This window comes from Berghia stephanieae, chromosome 15 (genome assembly GCF_034508935.2).
Source record: "Berghia stephanieae isolate SIO BIC M18660-M18661 chromosome 15, UCSD_Bste_1.3, whole genome shotgun sequence".
NCBI classification, from domain to species: domain Eukaryota; kingdom Metazoa; phylum Mollusca; class Gastropoda; order Nudibranchia; family Aeolidiidae; genus Berghia; species Berghia stephanieae.
In genome coordinates this window covers 8609458-8633220 of record NC_088374.1, presented here as the reverse complement: position 1 = coordinate 8633220, position 23763 = coordinate 8609458, and the positions used below count along the sequence as shown (strand labels likewise).

Sequence of the window (23763 nt, the reverse complement as noted above, 5' to 3'; positions counted from 1 at the left end):
CTTCTATTCTATTATTCTAGTAGAGAAAGTGCAGTGTAGGCTAGCCTCTGATCACAAGATCAGGTAGGGAAATGCATTAGATCAGTTGTGAACAAGACATTCAGTGACTGGAAAGACTCGGCGACAGGCCAGTGGCCTAATCAAGCGACGTCGATACCATCTATTTTATTCTATTCTAATAATTTCACCAAGTATAAAGTCGTCATTGTCCCAACAAACCTCGACTGAACCTGCATTATGATTTAAGACACTTCCGGTTGGTATCCTCTTGGTTGACATCGAAAAAGCGCCTTCGTTCATTTTGTTTACGGAACATGAACCCAATCAAATGAACACTACACAGATTTGTCACTTACAACGCAAATAAAACAAAAATTGGAAATACAATCATTTTTGTCGACTTTGACTGGGTTACTATCACAATTTTTGCACAATCCCATATTTATTCATTATATTTTGTTGCATGAAATAGATATCTAGTCGGTTCAGACGATAAGAAATTCTTTTTCACTGATTGTTAACATTATAAGTGAACAACCAAAACAAAGAACAAGTCAAGCGGCAAGACGAAAATAGGCATGTGTTGTTTTTGTCCTTTTGTTCTTTAGTTTTGATTGTGAATTTTTATCAATAAACCGGCAAGTATGGTCATGAATGCTAAATGTTTATCAGAAACGAAGAAGGATGTATAAATAATGCTTAGATTTGACTAGACTAGAGTGATTGCCACACTACTGTCATTTGCCGCATTTTTACTTTTGAGTTTGAGTGCAGATCCCACAGCCGCCGGTAACTCTCTCTCTCTCTCTCTCTCTCTCTCTCTCTCTCTCTCTCTCTCTCTCTCTCTCTCTCTCTCTCCCCCCCTCTCTCTCTCTCTCTCTCTCTCTCTCTTTCTTTCTCTCTCACTCTCACAAACGGTCGTGGATAGCTCTCATACTCATACTCATACGGCATGATGATACGGTAGAATCACGATCTCCCCGGCCCGGCCAGGCGGAGTTGTACCAGTAAGTTACCCGTTTCATGTCATGTTCGAGCCCCCATCCAACGCCGCCGCGAAGTTTTTATTCTCTGTTGTCTTAGTCTTCTGACAATTTCCTAACTACTTCCTGTAAGTAAGGCAGGCTGTCATTATTCCCAGACCAATTTTCGTTATTCCCAGACACATGTAGCAAGTTGGCAGAAAGATTTTTATGCAAAATGCCAAACTAGGTGTGAAAAATACCAAATATTCTGAAAATAATGAATATTGCCAGTGGTTATTTGTGTCCCAAAACAGTCAATATCAAGTGATATTGGGAGGCCTTCCGAAAGCTCCTACATCCCCAGTATTCTTTGTTTTTATATAATGTTCTAGTAGGGTGTTTGGGAGGGGGGATAATTAAAAAAAAAATAAGTTAACCTGTTAACTTTATTGATCATCTTTTGTTTCTATACTATAATTTGTTCATTCTGGCCACAATTGATGATGGCCGGGAATTTGTTTATTTCGCGGATGAATTCCTAGGCCAAAAAGAAAAAAACAAAAAACCCCACCAAAAATACAATCTCTCTTACTCTTTCTGTTTTTTTTTTGTTTTTTGTTTTTTTTTGAGCGAGTCTATTCTTTCCTCCTTTTTTGTTTGGCCTTTTCCGTTTCTGAGTATGAATTTCTAAAACTTTTTATTTTTAAAAAAAATTTATTGTTTTTTGTTTTCCTCTGAATCTGAATATTTCTGTTTGTTTGCTTTTTAATTATTTATTCTTTTTACATACTTTGTGAGATCGGAGTGGGGACGAATATGACAATTTGCTAGAAAGGAACCAAGAGAGAGAGAATTTTTTTTTTTAAAAAGAGGGGGGGGGGGGGGGGGGGGGAGGAGGATGGATGGGACATTTATTCCTTGCAACGCACTGTAAAATGAAGACGGAATAAAAATTTTTTTTTTACCAGGATTCTAACCCACAGCGTCGATTCTGACAAGCCTTCCAGGGCAGACGACTTAACCATTCGGCCATGACACCCACTTGAAAATCGACGCATATTGTGAATATGTCGTAACAACTGATTTATTGTTGGTTAATTTTATGTTTTTATAGATATTTTATTAACTTTACTTATTTCTATGCGCATTTCGAAACATTCCATATTCTGGAATGTGGATAATTGTTTAAAAGAGCGGAGATTCGATAATGTGTCTGGGAATAACGAAAAGTGGTTATTTCCCTGATACCTGTCTGGAAATTTCCAATTTTCGTTATTGGCAGACCCTGTCTGGGAATAAATCTAAAGTGGAGAGAAAAATGAAGTGAGTAGATGTGACTCATATATAAGGGAACAACACAAAAGTTATATCTAAAGTGGGTGCAGATGTAACTTCCCGGGGTAAATTGTTCCAATCTGTACTGTAATTGTTCTGGAGTAAAATGAACATTTTCTGAGGTCTTTGGTCTTGGTGGATTTCATGGGAATGATACTGAACTGTCCATGTGGGAAGTCCCTAGATTCTAGTTCTAGATGTGTTCGTGTCGCTGTTTGGAGGTCAGAATTTGAAATAGCCACCAGGTTGTTCTTTACCTTGTACATCATGGTCAGGCATGCTATTTTCTCCTAGTTTAGAGTGACTTCCATTCAAGTTGATCAATCATGCTGCTCACATTGACTCACACTTGATGTTTTCTCGTCTTAGTCATAGTTTCCCGTTTAATAAAACGAGCAGCTTGTCTCTGTACTGTACTGCCTCCAGTTTATCAACACCCTAACATGCCGAATCTTACAAATTTTTCGTAATTTTACTTATTTTAGACAAATTTCATGGCCAAATACTAAATTTTATGGAAAATTACAAATTTTTAATTCTTAGTAATACTTAATAATAATAATAATGATAATAATAATAATGAAAAGAAGAACAACAACAACTACTACTACTACTACTACTACTACTACTACTACTACTACTACTACTACTACTACTACTACTACTACTACTACTACTACTACTATTAATATTATGATGATGATAATAATAATATTGTGGTTGTTCTTACACAATTTCAGAAATTACGAATTTCCTTTTCAAATTACTAAAAATTGACATAAAAATTACTAAATTTGAAGTTTTCAATTTGGCATGTCTGACAAGGTCTTTTGTGTATGGGTCCTAAACAGTGCATGCGTATAATTTGTGGTCTAACTAATGACTTCTTGAGTTCTTGTCATAAATGATTTAATCAACCCTTTTTGTACATCTCTGGGGAAATTTCACTTCTAAATATTTTTTACAGCTAGTAAAATGTGAGAAAAGTTGCTGGATACCTTTCCCATACATCTGACCATAACTTCATTATGTCACCTGATTTACTTCAAATAATGATTAAAATGCTCTGGTGAGCATATTCTTTCAGGAAATGAAAAAAATTGCAAATCCAAAATTTTCACTTTCCGACTGATTATGCCATGCACTGACACATATTATACTTTTATGGGACAGAAGAGAAGTCCTGCTTTGTGGACCACTCTTTGAAATAATAAATTCTCATGTTTGATTCACGAAATGAAAGCCGTGTAATTTGTCTCAGATCGAAAGTTATATATATATATAGAGTTAATTGAGTAGAAATAACTCTTGTTGTTTTTGCTTGTTTCGTGTGGTATTTTCATTTTGGATATACAGAATATAGAGCAGACAACGCAGAAAAAAAAAAAAGAGAAAAGGAAAGGAAGAAAAATAAACAAGCCCAACAAAAAATACATGACTTCACAACTCTCAATTTTTCTGTGCAAATGCCAACCATGGGTCAAAGTTTGCCGGCATACGACGGAAATGCCGGTGAATGAGAATTTTTTGGACTGTCTTGCCAGTTAATTGATACTTTTGCTGGTGAGGGAGTTGATAGGTCACTCCGCATTTGCCACCATTATCATAATAATAATAATATCATCATTTACTGTATCACCGACCACCACTTGACAACTACTACTGCTACTACTACTACTACTACTACTACTACTACTACTACTACTACTACTACTACTAATACTACTACTACTACTACTACTACTACTACTACTACTACTACTACTACTACTACTACTACTACTACTACTACTACTACTACTACTACTACTACTACTACTACTACTACTACTACTAATACTACTACTACTAATACTACTACTAGTACCACTACTACTACTACTACTACTACTACTACTACTACTACTACTACTACTACTACTACTACCACTACTACTACTACTACTACTACTACTACTACTACTACTACTACTACTACTACTCTAATACTACTGCTACTAATACTGACGCCGCTGATTGTTTCAGGTTTTTTGTGTATGTCTTTCAAAATTTTCAGGCGAAGTGACCGTTACCAACTTTGACCCATGATGCCAACTTTTTAAATTTTAATCATGCTATGTTGTTTATCATATTTTTTTTGTTTTGTAATTGTGCATCAAAAAAATTATATAAAGCAAAGTTGTTTTTTTTTATTTCTTAGGAACGTGAAGTATTTATTTTTATCATATTTCAATTTCAGCTCAAATCATAGCTTCATCTTGACGACACACTATTTGAGGACCATGCCTGTCTCACACAGTCAAGGCAGGGATAATAACGCACCGTGGGGGTATGTGCCATCACAGCCTGTTCCCTGTTTCTCCGGTATTCGGTCCAAGCGTGGCCTTGAACCCTGCGATGCTGATGTTGCTGCAATGGAGAATGGTTGTCTTCATGAACAGGTCCTTATCGAAACCAGAGTTCTTTTTTTTGGAAGGGGGGGGGGGGTGATCTTGTGTTCTAATCTTTTGTTGTAACTGAGCTGTCTTCTTTTATAATACAATGAAGGTATGCCGTTGTGTGGTCTCATGGTATGACACTTGCCTTTGGATCAGAAGGTCATGGGTTCAAGTCCCACTCTGAGTGGCGCATTGTTTTGAGAATGGCTGTCTTCATGAACAGGTGGTCCTTATCTAAACAGGGTTTTTTTTTGGGGGTGGGGGGGGGGGGGGGGTTTGTGATCTTGTGTTCTAATCTTTTGTTGTAACTGAGCTGTCTTCTTTTATACAATGAAGGTATGCCGTTGTGGTGTGGTCTCATGGTATAACACTTGCCTTTGGATCAGAAGGTCATGGGTTCGCCTGAGTAGCGCATTGTTTTGAGTCCTTGGAAAGCGTTCTTTATTCACATCTCTCACCGTACTCATGGCTGTTAACAGCGTCGTCGTTGTGTCTCATCCTAGTTGTACAGTGATACTGTTGGCTTGGAACCCCTTGTAAGGCAAAAACCATGTCGTGTGACGGCCCTCCTCGTGAAGATTTTTTTCCGTCTGTTCATGCTAATAACAGACCTGCCAACTTCTACAAAAAAGTCGTAAAAATACGAATTTTTGGCTTCAAATATAGAAATAAATAGACATTTTTGATTCAATGTGATAAAAAGAAAACTTTGATGCCACAAAGCATCTATTCAGGGTTTTGAAGACATATTTAATACTAATAAATGTAAAATATTAATTTGTACAGTTAATTATAGTAACTTCTATTTCTTCTCTCTGAAAACTACAATTTTTTTTACATTTCAAGTTGGCAGGTCTGTAATACTATTTGCCTGGTGTTGATTTTTTTATTTTGTTATTTTTTTCTACCCAAATGCAAAACAGATTTGATGTTTGTTATTTGCAGAATGTACTATTTTACATTTTTCCGTTTTGTGTACAGTGAAAATAATAATTAATAAAATGCAATTATTATTACAGCCCATTTCCATCATGTGCTGTAATAAATAATTTGCTTGTTCTTTATTTTTTTTTAATGAATATATTTTTAATCTTCACAGCATAATAGATTAAAACATTTTTGTTCCAGATGCAGTTCCCTGCAAAGCGAGTCTGTCTTCGAGACTCCAATTGTCAACAGTTAGATGAAGATATGGTAGGTAAACATAAAATGTGCGGCTATGTGGTCTTGTGGTATGACACTCGCTTTCGGATCGTAAGATCCTGGGTTTGAGCCTAGTTGAGTCCTTGGAAAAGGCTCTTTACTCACATTCTCTCACTGTGTAATATGAATACCTGGCCGTTAACAGCGTTGTCTCTGTTCGAAAAAAATTGTAATATAATCAATCGCCTAACAGGCATCATGTCCTGCCCTAAATGTTAGTGTTGCTGTTGGCCAGGGACTCCTTGTAAAGCGCTTTGAGCATGTTTAGTGGATATTGCGCTATATAAAAGCTCAATTATTTTTTTTTAGGTTATGACAGTTACAATAATTCTGGATGTTTACAAGTACTAGTTTTATGTGTAGATGTTTTGCATTCTCTTAACTCACTCATTCCTAGAGATTTTTGCTTCTTTTCAAAATAGGAAGAAATCTATTAAAAATGAGCATGTACATAGGTAATTTTATTCAACTCTCATAATCAAGTAAAAACTAAAAACTTTAGCTTTGATACCACGCCTATAATTTGTCTCAGAAAAATGTAATAAATAGGCATGGGGTAAAAGTAACCCGGGTTAACTACGGATATAGTCGGTGTTAGGGTTGAGTGAGTTAATGCTATTTGACCCATGGTGATGCTGTACTGCTGGAAACAAAATGCCATAAGCGAGGAGCAGACAACGAAAGCTTTTAAAATCTGACCAGTAATCAGAAGGTCTGAGGTTCGATCCCCAGCCGAGATAGACTGATTTTTTGGGATTTTTTTTTTCTTCTATTTTTCGTTCTTGCTTTGTCTGGCACCTTTCATACACACTTGTTCAGTTCTTTATCTTATACTGGTGCCTGCTCCTTAATCTCTTTAATCTGATTTGTTCGTATTACATTGCGACAAAATATCTTAATAAAATCGGGACTGTCCTTATTTGACAAACTGGAGAAGGAAAAAAAAAAAAAGAAAGAAAAGAATAAAAATTTGGATTGTTTATATGTATGGAAATAACCCTTGCATATTCAAGGATTATGCTTCTTTTTTTTAAACTAGCAAATGAAAACAAATAACACTGACATCTCTAAATCTAGATTATATTATATAATATAATAGTACAAACATAACAGTAACAGCTGTTTTGGGACATGACAGTATTGTGCGTTAGGGTGTCCCGTTTTAGCTCTTTGAAATGTTGGCCGTTACATACCCTACCTGCCGAATATTACAAATTTTTCGTAATTTTACGAACTTTAGACAAATTATTGAGTCAATTACGAAAATATGAAATTGTATGGAAAATTGCGAATTTTTAATTCTCAGTTATACTTAAATAATAATAATAATAATAATCAGAAGAAGAAGAACTACTACTACTACTACTACTACTACTACTACTACTACTACTACTACTGCTACTACTACTGCTGCAACTATAACAATTATTATTAATATTCCTACTACCAGTCAGCGTTGCGTAATACCCTTCTTGCCAATAGTATTTGTATGTCATTTTTTATAATATTAACTACGATAATAATAATAATAATAATAATAATAATAATAATAACTACAATAATGATAATAACTACAATAATGATAATAACTACAATAATAATAATGATAATAATAATTATTATTATTATGATTATAATAATAATAACAATAAGAAAGCATTTCTACAGCGCATAAACATGACGATGTAATGTTGAAGTGATCATAAATATCAAATTGTGGTTGTTCTTACACAATTTCAGAAATTACTAATTTCCTTGTCAAATTATTAAAAATGACTAAATTTGAAGTTTTCAATTTGACAGGTCTGCTGGTAATTAATAGCCTTTACTTTCCATATGTAAATGTTGCTGCTCAAAGTTCGAAGAAATGAATAACAATGCGAAATTGAATGTAAGCTTCAATTTAATATCTCATCTCATCTCATGTAGTTCCATATCTGAAGCAGACGTCGGAGGTCATCTTCCGCCAAGCTGATCTATCTCTTGCCAATTCTATTAAAGCAGCGCCACCTTTCTCAGCTTCATCTGTCCAAGTTCTTATCCCTTTCAAATACGTTATTCTTTGTCTTCCTCTTATTCTTTTTCCATTCATCTTTCCAGTCAAGGCGAGTATTTCCAAGCCAGGGTGGCGGATAATGTGTCCTAAAAATTCCATTTGGCGTTTGATGATTTTTGTTATCAGTGATCTTTTTTTTTTTGCCATTTCTAAAATTTCTTCATTTCTTTTCCTTTCCATCCATGACACCCTCATCATTCTTCTGTAAAACCACATTTCCACTGCCTCCAGTCTTTTAACCATGGTCTTGTTTATGGTCCAGCTCTCACAACCATATAGCAGCACAGACAGTACATAGCAATCCAGGACTTTGATTTTTGTTTTCATGCTAATATTCCTGTTTTTCATAATTGTATGCAGCTGGTTGAATGCATTCTTCGCCATACCTATTCTTTTCTTTATTTCACAATCTGATTTTCCATTGGATGTTACATTGAAGCCTAAATATTTGAAACATTCAACTTGTTGTATTGTTTGTCCTCTGCTTGTTATTACACAGGCTGGTGGGTTATTATTTTTAGATACCGTCATACATTCTGTTTTAGATATATTCAGTTCCAGTCCCATATTTTCACTACTCCTGACTACAACATCCAGTAATTCTTGTAGTTCATGTTCAGATTCTGCCAGTAGAACCGTATCATCTGCATACCTCAGATTTGTTACATTCTTTCCTCCAATACACACCCCCTTCTTATGTTCGATATCTCTTAATATCATTTCACTATAGAGGTTGAATAAATCTGGAGACAAAACACACCCCTGCCTAACTCCTCTTCTAATAGGTGTAAAACTGCTTAGTTCGTTGTCAACACGCATTGCTGCTTCTTGTTCCCAGTACAAATTCCGTAATATTCTTAAATCTTTACCATCAATGTCCAAGGATGATAGAATTTTGAATAGTTTTTCGTGTTGTACTTTATCAAAGGCTTTTGAATAGTCGATGAAACACATATACAGATCTTTATTTACTTCAATACATCTTTCCATCAGCATTGATAATGTGAATATTCCATTTCTGGTACCCTTGTCCTCAACAAAACCAAATTGCATCTCCCCAATTTCAGGTCGTATTTTATTTCTTATTCTTAGTAAAATTATCTTCAAAAGAATTTTTGTGAGGTGGCTCATTAGGCTAATAGTTCTGTGTTGTTCACAATCAACAATGTGAAATTGAATATACGAAAATTTCAATTTAATATACGAAAGCAGATAATGTGGATGTTTTGGTTTTCCCCTTTATCAACAAAGCAGGATGAATGAAACACTACAGACTAATGAGATATGTGGTAGTGGAGTGGCGTTGTTAAGATGAGTAAGTTATCATCTTAACAACGCCACTACCGCTACCACATTATCTCATTCTCGGACATGGAAGAACTGCATCAGATATGTGCAGATGGATACTTGGGAACAGTGATACATGCCGGAAATGTCAGGCAGCCCCAGAGACCAGCGAACACATCACATCCTCCATTGTCCAGTAACTAAACTTGAAGGTGGCTATGAAACTGTCCTTAGGGCGGAGAGAGGAAGACTTTTGAAGTTGGGTTGACGAAATGAAATTGGAGGTGTAGCCATATACTACTACTACTATCTCATTCGTCTGTAGTGTTTCATTCATCCTGTTTTGTTGATAAAGGGGTAACCCGAAACGTCCATTTTATCTGTTTTCGTATATTAAATTGAAGCTTACATTCTATTTCACATTGTTATTTATTTATTTTCCATATTGCAGGTTCATCCGCTAGTGATTTTAAAATTCTAAAGGGACAAATATTTTATCTTCACTTACTTATCCGAACCAGCGACCACCTGAGCTCTAGCCCTTCGGTCTTATGCCATGACATAGAAGTTAGACGTCTTTTGTAGTTGTTCCAGGTGGCTATAAAGTGTGTTTGGATTTGGTAGGAGGAATGTGAATCTCAGGTCTTCAAGATGTTGACATTCAAGCAAGTAGTGTGCTACTGTTTCATTGGGGTGTTGACATAAGGGGCAGGAAGGGGATGTGTCTTGTAATTTTACTGAAATGACTGTTGAGCGTTATGTGTTCTTATTCTTAGTTGAAAGATGATGCTTTGCTGGTGTCTTCTGAGCTTATTTAGGCAATCAGTCTTTACAGGAGTGGTCATATGTTACAGTGAATGACATATTCAGTTGAATGGTGAAAAGGTTTGATCTGAGATAATGTCAAGTTTAGTTAGAGCATCAAATGGGTTCTTGTTATAAATGATTAAATCAACCCTTTTTGTACGTCTTCGGGAAATGTCAAAGCTTAATTTCACGTCTAAATATTTTTTACAGCTAGTTCAAGATGAAAAAGTATGAAATTTGAGAAAAGTTGCTGGATACCTTTCCCATTCATCTGGCCATAATTTCATAAAAAAATCACCCGATTTACTTCAAATAAATATTAAAATGTTTGGGAGAGCATATTCTTTCAGAAAGTGCAAAATAATGCAAATCCAAAATTTTCATCTTCTGACTGATTATATCATGCACTGACGCATATGGGAAAACATACATCTGCCCGCGGTGCTCATTGCCCAACTGTTCATCCATTCTTCTCTCATTTTATCTTCACAGAGTGAGAGTCTGCCTGGTTGTCTCAAAGACCTTCCACAATCATCATCATCATCATCATCAATGTCATATTCTTCACACCAGGTACCATTATCAAACGGGAGCAACATCTACAACAGAACAACTAGCCTTATTACTCCCCCCACTACTACGGCAACGCCCATACCGACATATCTTCCTAGCATGGTGGATGGCTACCACAACAACTACAACAACCATCATAGCGTCATCAACAACAATAGCAACAACAGCAGCAACATTTTACATTCTTCTTCACCTTCATCATTACTGCCCCCTATCACAGAAGATAAGGTAAGTCATTTTTTTTTGTACTCGTCTACTACAGAGCTTCCAACCCTAGATGTGCTTTGTTTTGTTATTTTCCAGATTTGTTTGTTCCTACCTCCCATAGTGGGCAGGGAGGTACTTGCTGTGTCTTCTATCCCCTCTTATCTGTTTTCCAATAGCCTTCTGTCTTTGTCTTGGAGTGAGATTGCTTGGTTTTGTCCTGACCTTGGTCGGCGTCCTTGGCTGAGAGGGAAACAGTCGAATGTATAGTTATTGCCTTGGGAGATGATATTTTTTTTCCTTGTAAATCATCTCTCTGTTATGTACTGTATTATGTTTTATTTACATGTTATATTTGATTTGTTAACATTTGAGTGTATTCCTCATAGTGGGGACCTGTGCTTGTGTCTGGATGAGACTTTTAGTGATCTCAAACTAAGTACTTTGATAGAGTGCTTTTGGAATCTACACCTGTTTCTTTTTTGAACCAATTCCCCTTTGTCTTCCCTTTTCTTGGATGCTTTATTGTACTTCTAGAACTTTTTGCTATCCCATTTTCTTCCTTTTTACTGGCGCTGATATGACCTTAATGTGTTGCAAGCGCCGTAAAACTCTTAAAAACAAAAACAAAACAACAGATTTGTTTGGGTTTTTTTGTTGTTTTTTTTTTTGTAATATTTTTTTTTCTCAAGCGTGAATGATGTTGAAAATAATACCGTTGATGCAATGATACATTCTCATACCATGTTTCAGAAAGAATGATGCATCGCATTTTGTACAATAATTATTATCTCGATAAACGATATAATTTTGTAATTACAAGAGATCGCTGCGCATGACTGTTTGACTGATGAATGAAGATCAGAGATTATTTTGATTTGGGTTTGGTGTTTTTTCTATAGTCCCCAGGTGCGGACAAAATACACTTTTTTGCTAAAAAAAAACAAAAAAAAAAAACAATAATTTTTAGGGTCATAGAGTACAATTGTTCATGCTGGGAAGGTTTGCAGGTCTCATTTTCATATCCAGGCTTTTTAGGGTCAGGATTATTTTACATCCGAAGTAGTTTTTTTTGTTTGTTGTTTTTTTAAATTTATTTATTTATTTATTTAAATTTTAGACACAAGTTATATAAATGACTATTCTTATTGTCTAAAAATGTAGTGTTTTGGTATGGGTTTTATTACAAAGTATTTCAATTCTTTATTTATAATTTTTATTTATGATCAATATCAAAATTGTTGTCAATATGCCTATACCTGTTTATTGTCGTATTTAAAAGACGGAGATAATTCTAAATTGGCAAAGCAACGACAAACATTGGGTGTTTCCCATTCCTGAGGTTAAAAAAAAAAAAAAAAAGAGAATGGCACGAAGGCCATGGACCTTTGTCTTAATTTTGATCTTTATATTGATACCATCATATTGTTGCATTAAGGGGGTGGAGAGGAGGGGGGGGGGGGGGTTCTGATCGCTCAGTTGGTAGAGTACTGGCTTCACACACAAAGGGACCAAGATTGGTCCCCCCCCCCCCCTATCAACCCAGCAGTGATTGATTAGCTGGCTCAGCAGTCGATGCACTCTTGATTTTTAGGGGTGTTTTTTTTTTTTTTTTTCTCTATCTTATTATTACTTCCTGCTTCCTCTGGTGCTGTTCCATACACACCTATTTTAAGATTGATGATTTAAAAAAAAAAAAAAAAAATTGAGCCAAATGTGCTCAAAGCACTTTACAAGGGGACCCTGACCAACAGTAACATGTAGAACGAGACACGACGCTTTTTAGGCAATATTACACGGGCCAGGTACTCACTTTACACCTGAATATGGTGAGAGAATGTGAGTAAAGAGCCTTTTCCAGGGACTCAACTATGCGCCGAGTGAGGCCCGAACCCAGGATTATCCGATCCGAAAGCGAGTGTCGTGCCACAAGACCACATAGCCGCACAATTAAGTTGTCCATGTGTTCATCTTTTCAGTCGCTTGATCATCTGAACTCCAGCGATAACAACAACAACGACGATTTAATGATGGAAGATGAGGACTTTGGTGGGTTCACATCCATCACCACCAACACCACAACGCCTACCTCCTCGTCAAACAGCTTTCATAGCAACAATGGCCACCAAAATGTCACGACGGACAACAATGACTGCAAGACCCTCCATGTCAATAATGGTATTTTGATTTGTGATGACATTATTAACCAGTAGATTTTTGACCAATCAAAACATGGCATTTGTGACACACCTTCACACGTGCTCGGACAAACATAGTTGGTTGTTTATAAACAATAATGTGAATAAGATCGATCTGTCTCTTTGATTATTGTTATTGTTTTCATACCGCCAAATGGGTGACTAGTTATCACTCAATTTTTTCGATCATATTATATTTTTTAAAGTTTACACATAGTTTTTTGTGTTGGTTCTATTGTTCAAACTGTAGAACAGTGGATATTTTACTTAGACACATACCATAGATAGTAAAACCTGTCTATTTCGCTATGTTTACCAATGACTGCCATTGCTTACATTATGACTGTCCGAGAGGCGTGGTTATTTAGGTGTCTATTGGACTTTGGTTTGGGGGGGCATATTCTTCCAGAAAATGAAAAAAAAAAATGCAATTTTTGGGAATGATATCCAGCAACTGTTCTCAAATTTCATACTTTTTCAACTTGACTAGCTGTAAAAAATATCTAGAAGTAAAATTAAGCTTTGATATTTCCCGAAGATGTACAAAAAGGGTTGATTTAATCATTTATGACAAGAACTCATTTTGGTTAAAAATTGACCTTCTAACTAAACTTGTCACTATGTCAGTTCAAACCTTTTCACCATCCGACTGATTATTATTCACTGTAACATATGGAGATAATATATTTAGACCTGTAAATTCTCAGTCAATTAACTGAAATCAGTCAATTCGTCAAATTCAAACATTTTTAAAAAGGAAAGAAAGAAAGAATCCATGAATCGTAGTCGAATGACTGTGAAGTAATTAGGAATGTTCCACAGCGCTACGCATAGCTCAAGGGCCGCTTATATTTACGATGGATATATTGCACGGCTAAGCGACGCTTCTTAGAATTGCCGTGTCTGAACACACCCCAGTGTATTTTCACACAGCCTTCGTGAAATTATCTTTTCACTTTCCAAACCTGACATGATACCAATGGTAGCCAATTTTAACTGAGCCGCCGAGCGATAAATTTCACTGTTTCGTCAAAATTGACCACATTTACTTGGCAGAACCTAAAAGTATTAAAAAGTTTAATGTGAATGCCGGAAGTGCGTTATGAAGACACCTTCAAATCGAAAGTTATATGATTGCTACAAGCACATCTCGATTGCCTCACGTTGTAAACAAACTGGTTGACCGTTTCTTCACTGATGTGGGTACCTAATTATAAGAAACAATTGTAAGTGGCCTAATTAATTCCCACGTAAATTATTTTTCTGCCATTGTTTTGCTCAAGTGAGCTTGCTGTTTACTATTCATCTCGATTCTTTGGGTTTTTCTGATACGATACGAAGAGTTTCAGTGAGGTTCAGTTTCAGTCTCAGTCAATTCTTATAGAGCTCATTTACAGGTCTATATATTACAATAAAACGAATGATGATTGGCTTGGTTTTTACTCTTTTTTTTTTAACCTTTGGACTATGGTTTGAAATTTTTGAGAGATTCTTGGGTTGTATTTATAATCTATATAAAAGCTCAATTTTAAAAGTAAAAAAAAAAAGAATTAACTCATTCTATGTCAACAGATTTGAAATCCAACATGGTGACATCCAGCATGGAAACAGAATCTGACCAAATTGCTGAGGACAATTCCCACAATGCAACACCGTCACCATCAGCCCCTGTTTCATCGTCATCTTCTAAGACAAGTGCTAGTGTTTATTGCGGGTACTCCTCGTGCAGGTAAATAGTTTTAGTATTTCACGGGTGCCACTTGTTTTTTTTTTCAGGGTTATCTTGGAATTCTGGGATAGGAAATTACTGGTACATGTTCGGGGATTGGCAAGATATATATGGCGTATTTTAATAATAATATTCTGTGTCGGAATACTGTCTTTACATGGGTGCCAGTTTTCCGGTTTCGCGATATCTCGAACTCAAATGCCTCCGGTTTCAGTGTTTTGAGTAAAATAACCTAATAGCATTGGTAAAAATTAGAAAACGTGATTCAGCCACCTTTTCAGTGTATGGAGGTAGATTCGTGAAACCGGAACTATACGCATGTCTAGGCCTACTTACTACTTCCTCTCTGTACCAGCCATTTTCAGTAGGAACATTTTTAGGTTTGGCAAAGTGTTGAGATTTTAGTTTCAGGTTTCAGCACTTCTTCCTGCTGGCACCCGTGTGTCTTTATGTATTTGATGGCAAAGTTGGTGGTCATTTCCATACAGAATTATCCATTGCTAAGAAATTCCTATTTTTTTTTTTTTTTGTCTCAAATTTCTATTTTCTGACCTTCTGATTTCCAATTTTGGAATACGAAGGGTTGGCAGGTCTGTCTGTGTGAAGCGCTTTGAGCTCTAGTTTTGTTTTTTTATTTGTTACTTCCCTTGAGGTTTGGATTCATTGGGGACTGGTACGGACACAAACAATGGATGTAAAAAGAAAGAGAGAAAGAGAGAGAATGTCGGTATGATTCCAATTGAATGGTGAGCAGAAATTGACTTAACTCACTCAATCCTAGAAATTTTTGCTACTTTTCAAAATTGGAAGAAATGTAATAAAAATGAGCATGTACATAGATATTTTTTAATCAACTACCATTAACATGTAAAAATGAAATAACAATAGTGTTAATACTACGCCTATAATTTGTCTCATAAAAATGAAATAAAAAAGGCATGGGGTAAAAGTAACCCGGTTAAACTACGGATATAGTTGGTGTTAGGGTTGAGTGAGTTAAAACACTTTTTAAAATTTTTTTTGCCTTTCCAAAAATTGAAACTGAGAGTAGAAGCCTTATAAAGTACTGACGTTCTATCACTTACACATTGAATTATGGACAAATTTTTACCTTATATTTTCAGATTTCACAGTTTTTTTTTGTTTTTTTTTCAATGAATCCTTTTTTTTTTTCTTTTTTTTTTTTTTTTAACTGTTTGTTAGTTTTTCAGTTTTTGATTTTGTGTTTTTCTTTTGTTTGCTTTTTTTTGTTTAATTTTATTATTTAAAAAAAATCGAATCCTTTTTTTCCATTTAAAAAAAATAAAAAAAATAAGGTTCTTTTCAGTTTATACGTTTTAGTTTTCACCCTGTAGTTATAGGAGAATCATGAACAAAAAATGCAAATCCAAACTTTCCACCTTCTGACTGATTATGTCGTGCACTGACAAATTTATCCCTTAAAGTAGACAGATTTTCCTCAAGGATATACAGATATCTTTGTTGGTGACTTGTGACAAGCCTGATTAAATGGCCTAGTTTAAGACCCAAATATCTAGATATAATATTTTTATTTTTATTTTAAAATTATTTTTTTTTAAAGCGCTTTGAGGTTTCGACGAAAGGCGCTATATAAATATGCTTATTATTATTATTATTATTATTATTATTATTACATTTTGCATTTAGCCATTGAATGACAAATTTGAAAAATAGACTTAGCGGTACGGTCTTTGCTTCGTACCTGAAAGGTACCGAGTTCGATGACCCGCCGCTGCGTGGCGCTGTGTGGCCTTGAGCAAGTCACCTCACCCTAGTTCAAATTGCGGCGCTGCACTGTGACTTACACCTGGATTATTCTAAGGTCTATTCCAAGTCACCAAATTCTACGGTACTATTGTTGTTGATGTGACCAAGAAACAAATGATTTTGTAGCCACCACATCATCATCATCATCATTGCCTTTTTCACCCTGGCTCAGGGTATAGGCCACAGACAAACAGTTTCCATCCTTCTCCATCCTGTGCTAACTTTTTTTAATTCATTCGTTCCAGGTCTTACCACTTCTCTGTATATCAGCTTTTTAAATTCTTCTCCATGTTCCTCATGGCCTTCCCCTTGATCTTCTGCCCTGAGGGTTCCAGTCCAATACTTTCTTTGTTATAGTGGAGTCACCACAGATTGCGGGGAATTGAAGTGCATGGAGTAGTGCGGCTATGTGGTCTCGTGGTATGACACTCGCTTTCGGATCGGAAGGTCCTGGGTTCGAGCCTCGCGCACGTGCATGGTTGAGTCCTTGGAAAAGGCTCTTTACTCACATTCTCTCACATGAGTACCTGGCTGTTAACAGCGTTGTCTTTGTCCGAAAAATTGTAATATCTCCTAACAGGCGTCATGTCCTGTCCTACATGTTAAATGTTGCTGTTGACCAGGGACTCCCTGTAAAGCGCTTTGAGCACATTTTAGTGGATATTGTGCTATGTAATGATAAATTATTATTATAATTATCTAGCGTGTATGTGTCGCTTTCATAAATAACAATGTGAAATTGAATGTAAGCTTCAATTCAATTACGAAAACAGATAAAATGGACGTTTCAGGTTTCTACCACATTATCTCATTCATCTGTAGTGTTTCATTCATCCTGTTTTGTTGATAAAGGGGACACCCGAAACATCCATTTTATCTGTTTTCGTATATTAAATTGAAGCTTAAATTCAATTTCACGTTGGTATTTATTTCTTCGAGCTTCGAGCAGCAACATTTACATGTGTAGCTTTCATGTGAATTTTGTACGTGTATGCGTTGTGCGACTGATTCAGTGGGGGTCACAATAGCTCAGTTGATAGATGCAGCGGGGATCGAGATTGATCTGGTGGAAAGTATGTTGCGATAGACTAGCGTCTTATCCAAAGAGTAGCACACAATTCCTATGTCCATTTCCCACTATAGAAACCGGGATAAACTCTGGACCTTGGTAGTTTTTGACACAAACAATAGTCAAAAACTTGACCTCCCGTAGTGCACAGCGAGGTACATACTGTGTCTTTTATCCTCCTATATCTGTTTTCCAACATACTTTCTGTCTTTGTCTTGGAATGAGATTACTTGGTTTTGTCCTGGCCCTGGCTGGGAGGGAAACAGTCAAATGTGTTAGTTTTGGGAGATGATATTTTTTTTCCTTGTAAATTATCTCTCTGTTATGTACTTTATTATGTATTGTTTACTATTATATATGATTTGTAAACAATTGAGTGTGTTACTCTTGGCTGGGACCTGTGCTTGTGTCTGGATGAGACATTTGGTGACCTCAAACTAAGTACACTGATTGTGTGCTCTTGGAACCTACATCTGTTTCGTATTTGAACAAATTCCCCTTTGGCTTACCTTTTCTTGGGTGCTTTAATTGTAATTCTAGAACTTTTTACTAACCCATTTTCTTCCTTTCTACTAGCGCTGATATAACCTTAATGTTTTGCAAGCGCTGTAAAACCCTTAAAATCATAAAAACAAAAACATAGCCAAAAACTTCATGTTTGGAGTTCAATAAAATATTATTTCACGGGGAGGCATGGGAGATTAAACCTCTGAAAAGCATGTTGCTGCCCAAAAGGTAGTTGTGCCGCACACAATATCAAAAACTATTTTTTTTGGGACATTTTATCTGATATTGATATTGTATTTTTCTGGATATGTGGTCTTGTGGTATGACACTTGCTTTTGGATCGGAAGGTCCTGGGTTCGAGTTTTGGCGCATAGTTGAGTCCTTGGAAAAGGCTCTTTACTCACTTTCTCTCACCGTACGCAGGTGTAAAATGAGTACCTGGCCGTTAACAGCGTTGTCTTTGTCAGAAAAATTGTAATATCGCTTAACAAGCGGCATGTACCGTCCTACATGTTAAATGTTGCTGTTGACCAGGGACCCCTTGTAAAGCGCTTTGAGCACATTTAGTGGAAGTTGCGCTATATAAAGCTCAATTATTTATTTATTTATTTATTTTTTTCATTACTAATGATTGTTTTTCTTTTTTCTTTCTTTTTTTTTTTTTTTCCCAGAGGCCTAAAACCAAGTCCGGTATCGGGTAGACCTTTCTGTCATTGCTATTCCTCCTGGAGAGGGATGTACGGCTTGGAGGGCGCCTACTTCAACGACTACTATTGACGACTCCATCCAACCTTTTGAACTTTGACCTTGTCCTACTCCTCGACTTCACACAAACCTTCAGGCAGCAAGCAAGCAAGGTCATCATGGGAGGGTTCTTTTCAGATTTCTGTGGTGAAAAAAAATCACCACCAATGGGTTATGATATATTTATGCCGACCGAGAACTTTTTTTATTCAAGAAAATAGGCAAAGACAATATATCAAGAACAAAAATGGGGCAAAGACAATATATCAAGAACAAAAATGGGGCAAAGACAATATATCAAGAACAAAAATGGGGCAAAGACAATATATCAAGAACAAAAATGGGGCAAAGACAATCGGTACGTTTTATTCTTCATGCTGGCTAGAACTTTTCATATGTCATGTGATCAGAATGTATAAAAGTCAAAACATAATCATATTTATAATGTTTTTCTCTCCTGGATACACTTTTATGCTCGTTTGGAGAAATATTTCATAAGGGCGTCCGCCATTGTTCCGATAGTTTAGAGCCAGGTCTTAGATTTTTATTTTTTTTTAAATTTTTTTTTCTAAGCTGTTCTGTTCTCTTTTATTTATTTATTTATTTATTTTTTTTTTTTTCAATTCATTTTATTGCAAACCACATCCTAAGCAGCAAGCATTGGTATTCATTTACGGAATTACGGGTTTATATTCATTTTTAAAAAAAAATTTTAATTAAAGATTAATCTGCCCCCTCCCCCCCCCCCCCCCCCATTCTTTCCTGGATTTTTCTGGGTTTATTTTACTATTCATGATTTAGGTCGTTTATATATCTTATGTGACTTAGCTCTTCAGTTTTAAAATATGGTATAAGGCATATCTATATTTAATTTTAGGAAAGACTTTTAATTATAAACCGTTATTTATTTTAATGATAAAAAAAAAATAAAAATAATAATTGATTTTTATTTTTTTGCTTTTTTTGGTGATTTGGGTGAAATATACCAGGTTTTAAAAACTATGTCTAATCATGTCGTAATGCTGGCATTATGGATTGGCAACTCTGAAAGGTTGTTGATGGTCGTATTACACAAGGTTGTCTAATCATGTCGTAATGCTGGCATTATGGATTGGCAACTCTGAAAGGTTGTTGATGGTCGTATTACACAAGGTTGTCTAATCATGTCGTAATGCTGGCATTATGGATTGGCAACTCTGAAAGGTTGTTGATGGTCGTATTACACAAGGTTGTCTAATCATGTCGTAATGCTGGCATTATGGATTGGCAACTCTGAAAGGTTGTTGATGGTCGTATTACACAAGGTTGTCTAATCATGTCGTAATGCTGGCATTATGGATTGGCAACTCTGAAAGGTTGTTGATGGTCGTATTACACAAGGTTGCTGAGATAATGCTGATAATGATCATCTCATTCGTCTGCAGTGTTTCCTTCATCTTATTTTGTTGATAAAGGGTTAACCCGAAACTTCCATTTTTATCTCTTTTCATTTATTAAGTTGAAGCTTACATTCAATTTCACATTGTTTTTTAATAATAGATCAAACTTCAAACTGCATTGGGTCAAGCAAAGTAAGACAATTGTGACAACTCGTCTCATATATGTGACCCCTCGTCTCAAAACGGTATTAGGTCGGAATGATTAAGATGCTGAAAATGGAATTTGTAGCCAGAAATATCATGCTTAAGTTGAGTTTATATGCTTTATAGAGGAGAAGGAATATCATATTTTCTGTGCTAAATACCAACGTTTCATATTTTTGACCAGTTTAACTATAATTTGACTTTTTAGCATCAGGTCCATCCCGACATAATACCGTTCTGAGACGGGGGGGTCTCATATATACGTTATTATGTCGGCTTGAAATAGGTGCTGGAAATTGAGTTCACTGCTCTTTATACATACCTACCATCCCTTAAAATGAAAAAAAATTGATCTTGGTTAACTCACTCAACCCTGACACCGACTGTATCCGTAGTTTACCCGGGTTACTTTTATCCATTGCCTATTTATTACATTTTCTGGGACAAATTATAGGCGTAGTGTCAAAGCTAATCTGTTTTTGTTTTTTGTTTTTCATTTTTACATGTTAGTATTAGTTGAATAAAACTATGCACTTGCTCATTTTGAATACATTTTTTCTAATTTTGAAAAGTAGCAAAAAATCTCTGGGATTGAGTGAGTTAACCTGACACTGTCTGGTAATAATATAGAATTGTCATGTCGTGGGGAAAAAACAAAACAAGTAAAAACAGACCCCCTCGTAAAATCTTATGCTTATAGATAGAATGAAGTTGACGTCACTCAGGTCTTTGTTATTGTTTATGCCATCAACGTTTTGTGAGTTATTCTCACTAAACTGTTATTATCCACACTATAAACGTTTAAGGTTGCACATAATTTTGTGTGTTGGTCCGTTATACTTCCGGATGGCAATGTTGTGAGTTTCATAGCCAAGCGCATACTATCTATAAAATCATGTTTTCAAAACTATGTGTAAAAGTTTACGTTTCATTTTTGTTCCATTTCTTACTTCAATCTGGTAAATCAATGTTGAGCTTTTATATAGCGCTCTAAACGTGCTCAAATGGCTTTACAAAGGGTCCCTGACCAACAACAATACGCACCATAAAGAACGAGACATAACGCCTGTAGGCGATGATACTAATACAATTTTTTCTGACAGAGACAACGCTGTTAATGGCCAGGTACTCATTTTACACCTGAGTACATTGAGAGAATGTGAGTCTTTTCCAAGGACTCAACTATGCGCAGAGTTAAGCTCGAACCCAGGACCTTCCGATCCGAAAGTCGGCATGTTGAGAAAAATTCTGATTTTTATTTATTTTTTTGTTTATTATATTTTTAGAATAAGAACTAAATTTGTTCAATATAATAAATATGTAAATTTAACTGAAATTTCATGATTAAGACTTAAAATTTACATAATCGTACAGCTTGTTCATTCTGGCACCGTACTTTACCCCATGCCTATTTATTACATTTTTATGAGACAAATTATAGGCGTAGTATCAAAGCTAATGTTTTTTATTTTTACATGTTAATGGTAGTTGAACAAAACTACTATCTATGCACATGCTCATTTTTAATACATGTTTTCCAATTTTGAAAAGTAGCAAAAATCTCTAGGATTGAGTGAGTTAACCGATTGAAGTTTTGATATTATAAAAACAAGATCTGTATTTTATTACTTTTACTGGATATTAATTTTAATCATATTTTTTTTTTCTTTTTAATGTCCTCTTGTTCTTTTTTATGTTTCTTCACATTAATAAATAGCTAGTTTTGTTTTAAATAGATAAAGAAGACATAAAAACTTTTTTTTTTAGATCTTGAGAATTTTCTTGCGCAATAGCCACTAAACTTTTTCAAAGCGCTTTACAAGGGGTTCCCGGGCCAACGTTATTATGAAATATGGCGTCTGTTAGACGGCATTTAAACATTTTTTTTTCTCGCACAAATGCTATTAATATTAACGACCAGGTACTCGTTTTACACACGAGTACAGTAAGAGAATGTGGGTAAAGAGCCATTTCCAAGGACTCATGCGCCACTCAGAGCGGGACTTGAACCTCTGGATCTTCCTGTCCAAAGGCAAGTAACCTTACCGCTACACCACATAGCCGTACGAATTTTGTGTGAAAGCCAGTCCTGCTGTCTTCAATATCACACATCAATTTATTTAATTTGAGAATCTCCATCATTGCATGCTTAAAACGTTGATCAAACTTCATTCAGACTCACAAACACACTTTTGTCTATAAATTCAATTTCCATCACTTAAAATCCCCCCACCCCCCCCCGACTTGTTAACATCATGTGGGGGAGGGGGGGGGGGGGGGGTTACCAAAACAGGACATGTTTTCAAGATATATTTTTGGGTACAATTTTTGTTGACTTTCTTTCACTGCCATTCATGATTCACATGCCTATGCTTTTATAATATTATAGTATTAGGAGTTCTTCCATAATTAGTCAACATTTTTATTTCTTTGCTCGAATCTCCTTATTTACCTGCAATTTTTTATAGATCTAACAACATGACTTTGATAATTATGTTATTTTATATTTATACAAATATCTCAAATCAACATAAAAATTACTCAATCAAAATTTTACTTTTTTGAGCTGTTTTTTTTTTTTTTTCTTGTCTTTCTTTCCCCCCTTGCTGGACTATTTCCAGACCTGCCTATAGTTACGAAAAATTCGTAATGTTACTAATTTTCCATGAAAATCGGCCACTGTTACGAATTTACTAATTTTTATCAGTTTGTTACGAATTTACCGTGATTTGCGAAGTAATAATTTCATGAAAAAATGTGATTTGAAAAAAGTACGATTTACTACACGAGGGCAGTGTAGAGGGACGATAGATTTTTGGATTTGTGTATACATAGTGTAAATAGTATATATTAATTTGATGTGTGTAGTAGCCTATATAAACAATATAAACAATAACCCTTCTAAACACCTCCTTGTCCCCACCGTCAACTTGTGCATTGTTGATTCTACCTACGCGTCTACAGCCGACATGGTTGCGGTAAGTTCCGTTTTTAGTACGTTTCGGGGTGTTACTAATTTTTTTCACTATGTTACTGAAAATTACAAAATTATGGCCCTCTTGTTACGAATTTTGGAAATTTCAGGTAGGCAGGTCTGTATTTCTATTCCATCTCACTCCCACCATGTTTAATTTGGACCCCATCCCTATAGTCGGCTTCCTGGGGGATAGTCTTGATATGTTATAAGTGATAGCTATGTTAGAGCAGTAGATTGAGCATTATATGACAAGAAGCTGTAACTGACTTACTTAATAAATATGTAATGAAATGCAATGGA

At 35.5% G+C, this 23763-nt stretch overlaps 1 protein-coding gene across 5 annotated transcripts; it reads left to right on the top strand.

Annotated features, from left to right (window-relative positions):
- The first annotated feature begins 353 nt into the window (after positions 1-353).
- On the top strand, positions 354-23763 carry LOC144960341 (uncharacterized). 5 transcript variants are annotated; one of them, XM_078893420.1, is made up of 8 exons: positions 354-576; positions 4540-4741; positions 5867-5932; positions 10584-10892; positions 12848-13046; positions 14639-14795; positions 15448-15541; positions 18831-23763. In XM_078893420.1, the coding sequence occupies exons 2-7, from the start codon at positions 4583-4585 to the stop codon at positions 15491-15493; spliced, it is 936 nt and encodes a 311-aa protein (XP_078749546.1). In that variant the 5' UTR covers positions 354-576; positions 4540-4582; the 3' UTR covers positions 15494-15541; positions 18831-23763. The 5 variants fall into 5 exon arrangements, with proteins under 5 accessions (XP_078749546.1, XP_078749543.1, XP_078749547.1 ...); XM_078893417.1 differs by lacking the exon at positions 15448-15541 and having other exon boundaries at positions 355-576; XM_078893421.1 differs by lacking the exon at positions 15448-15541 and having other exon boundaries at positions 356-576; positions 10665-10892.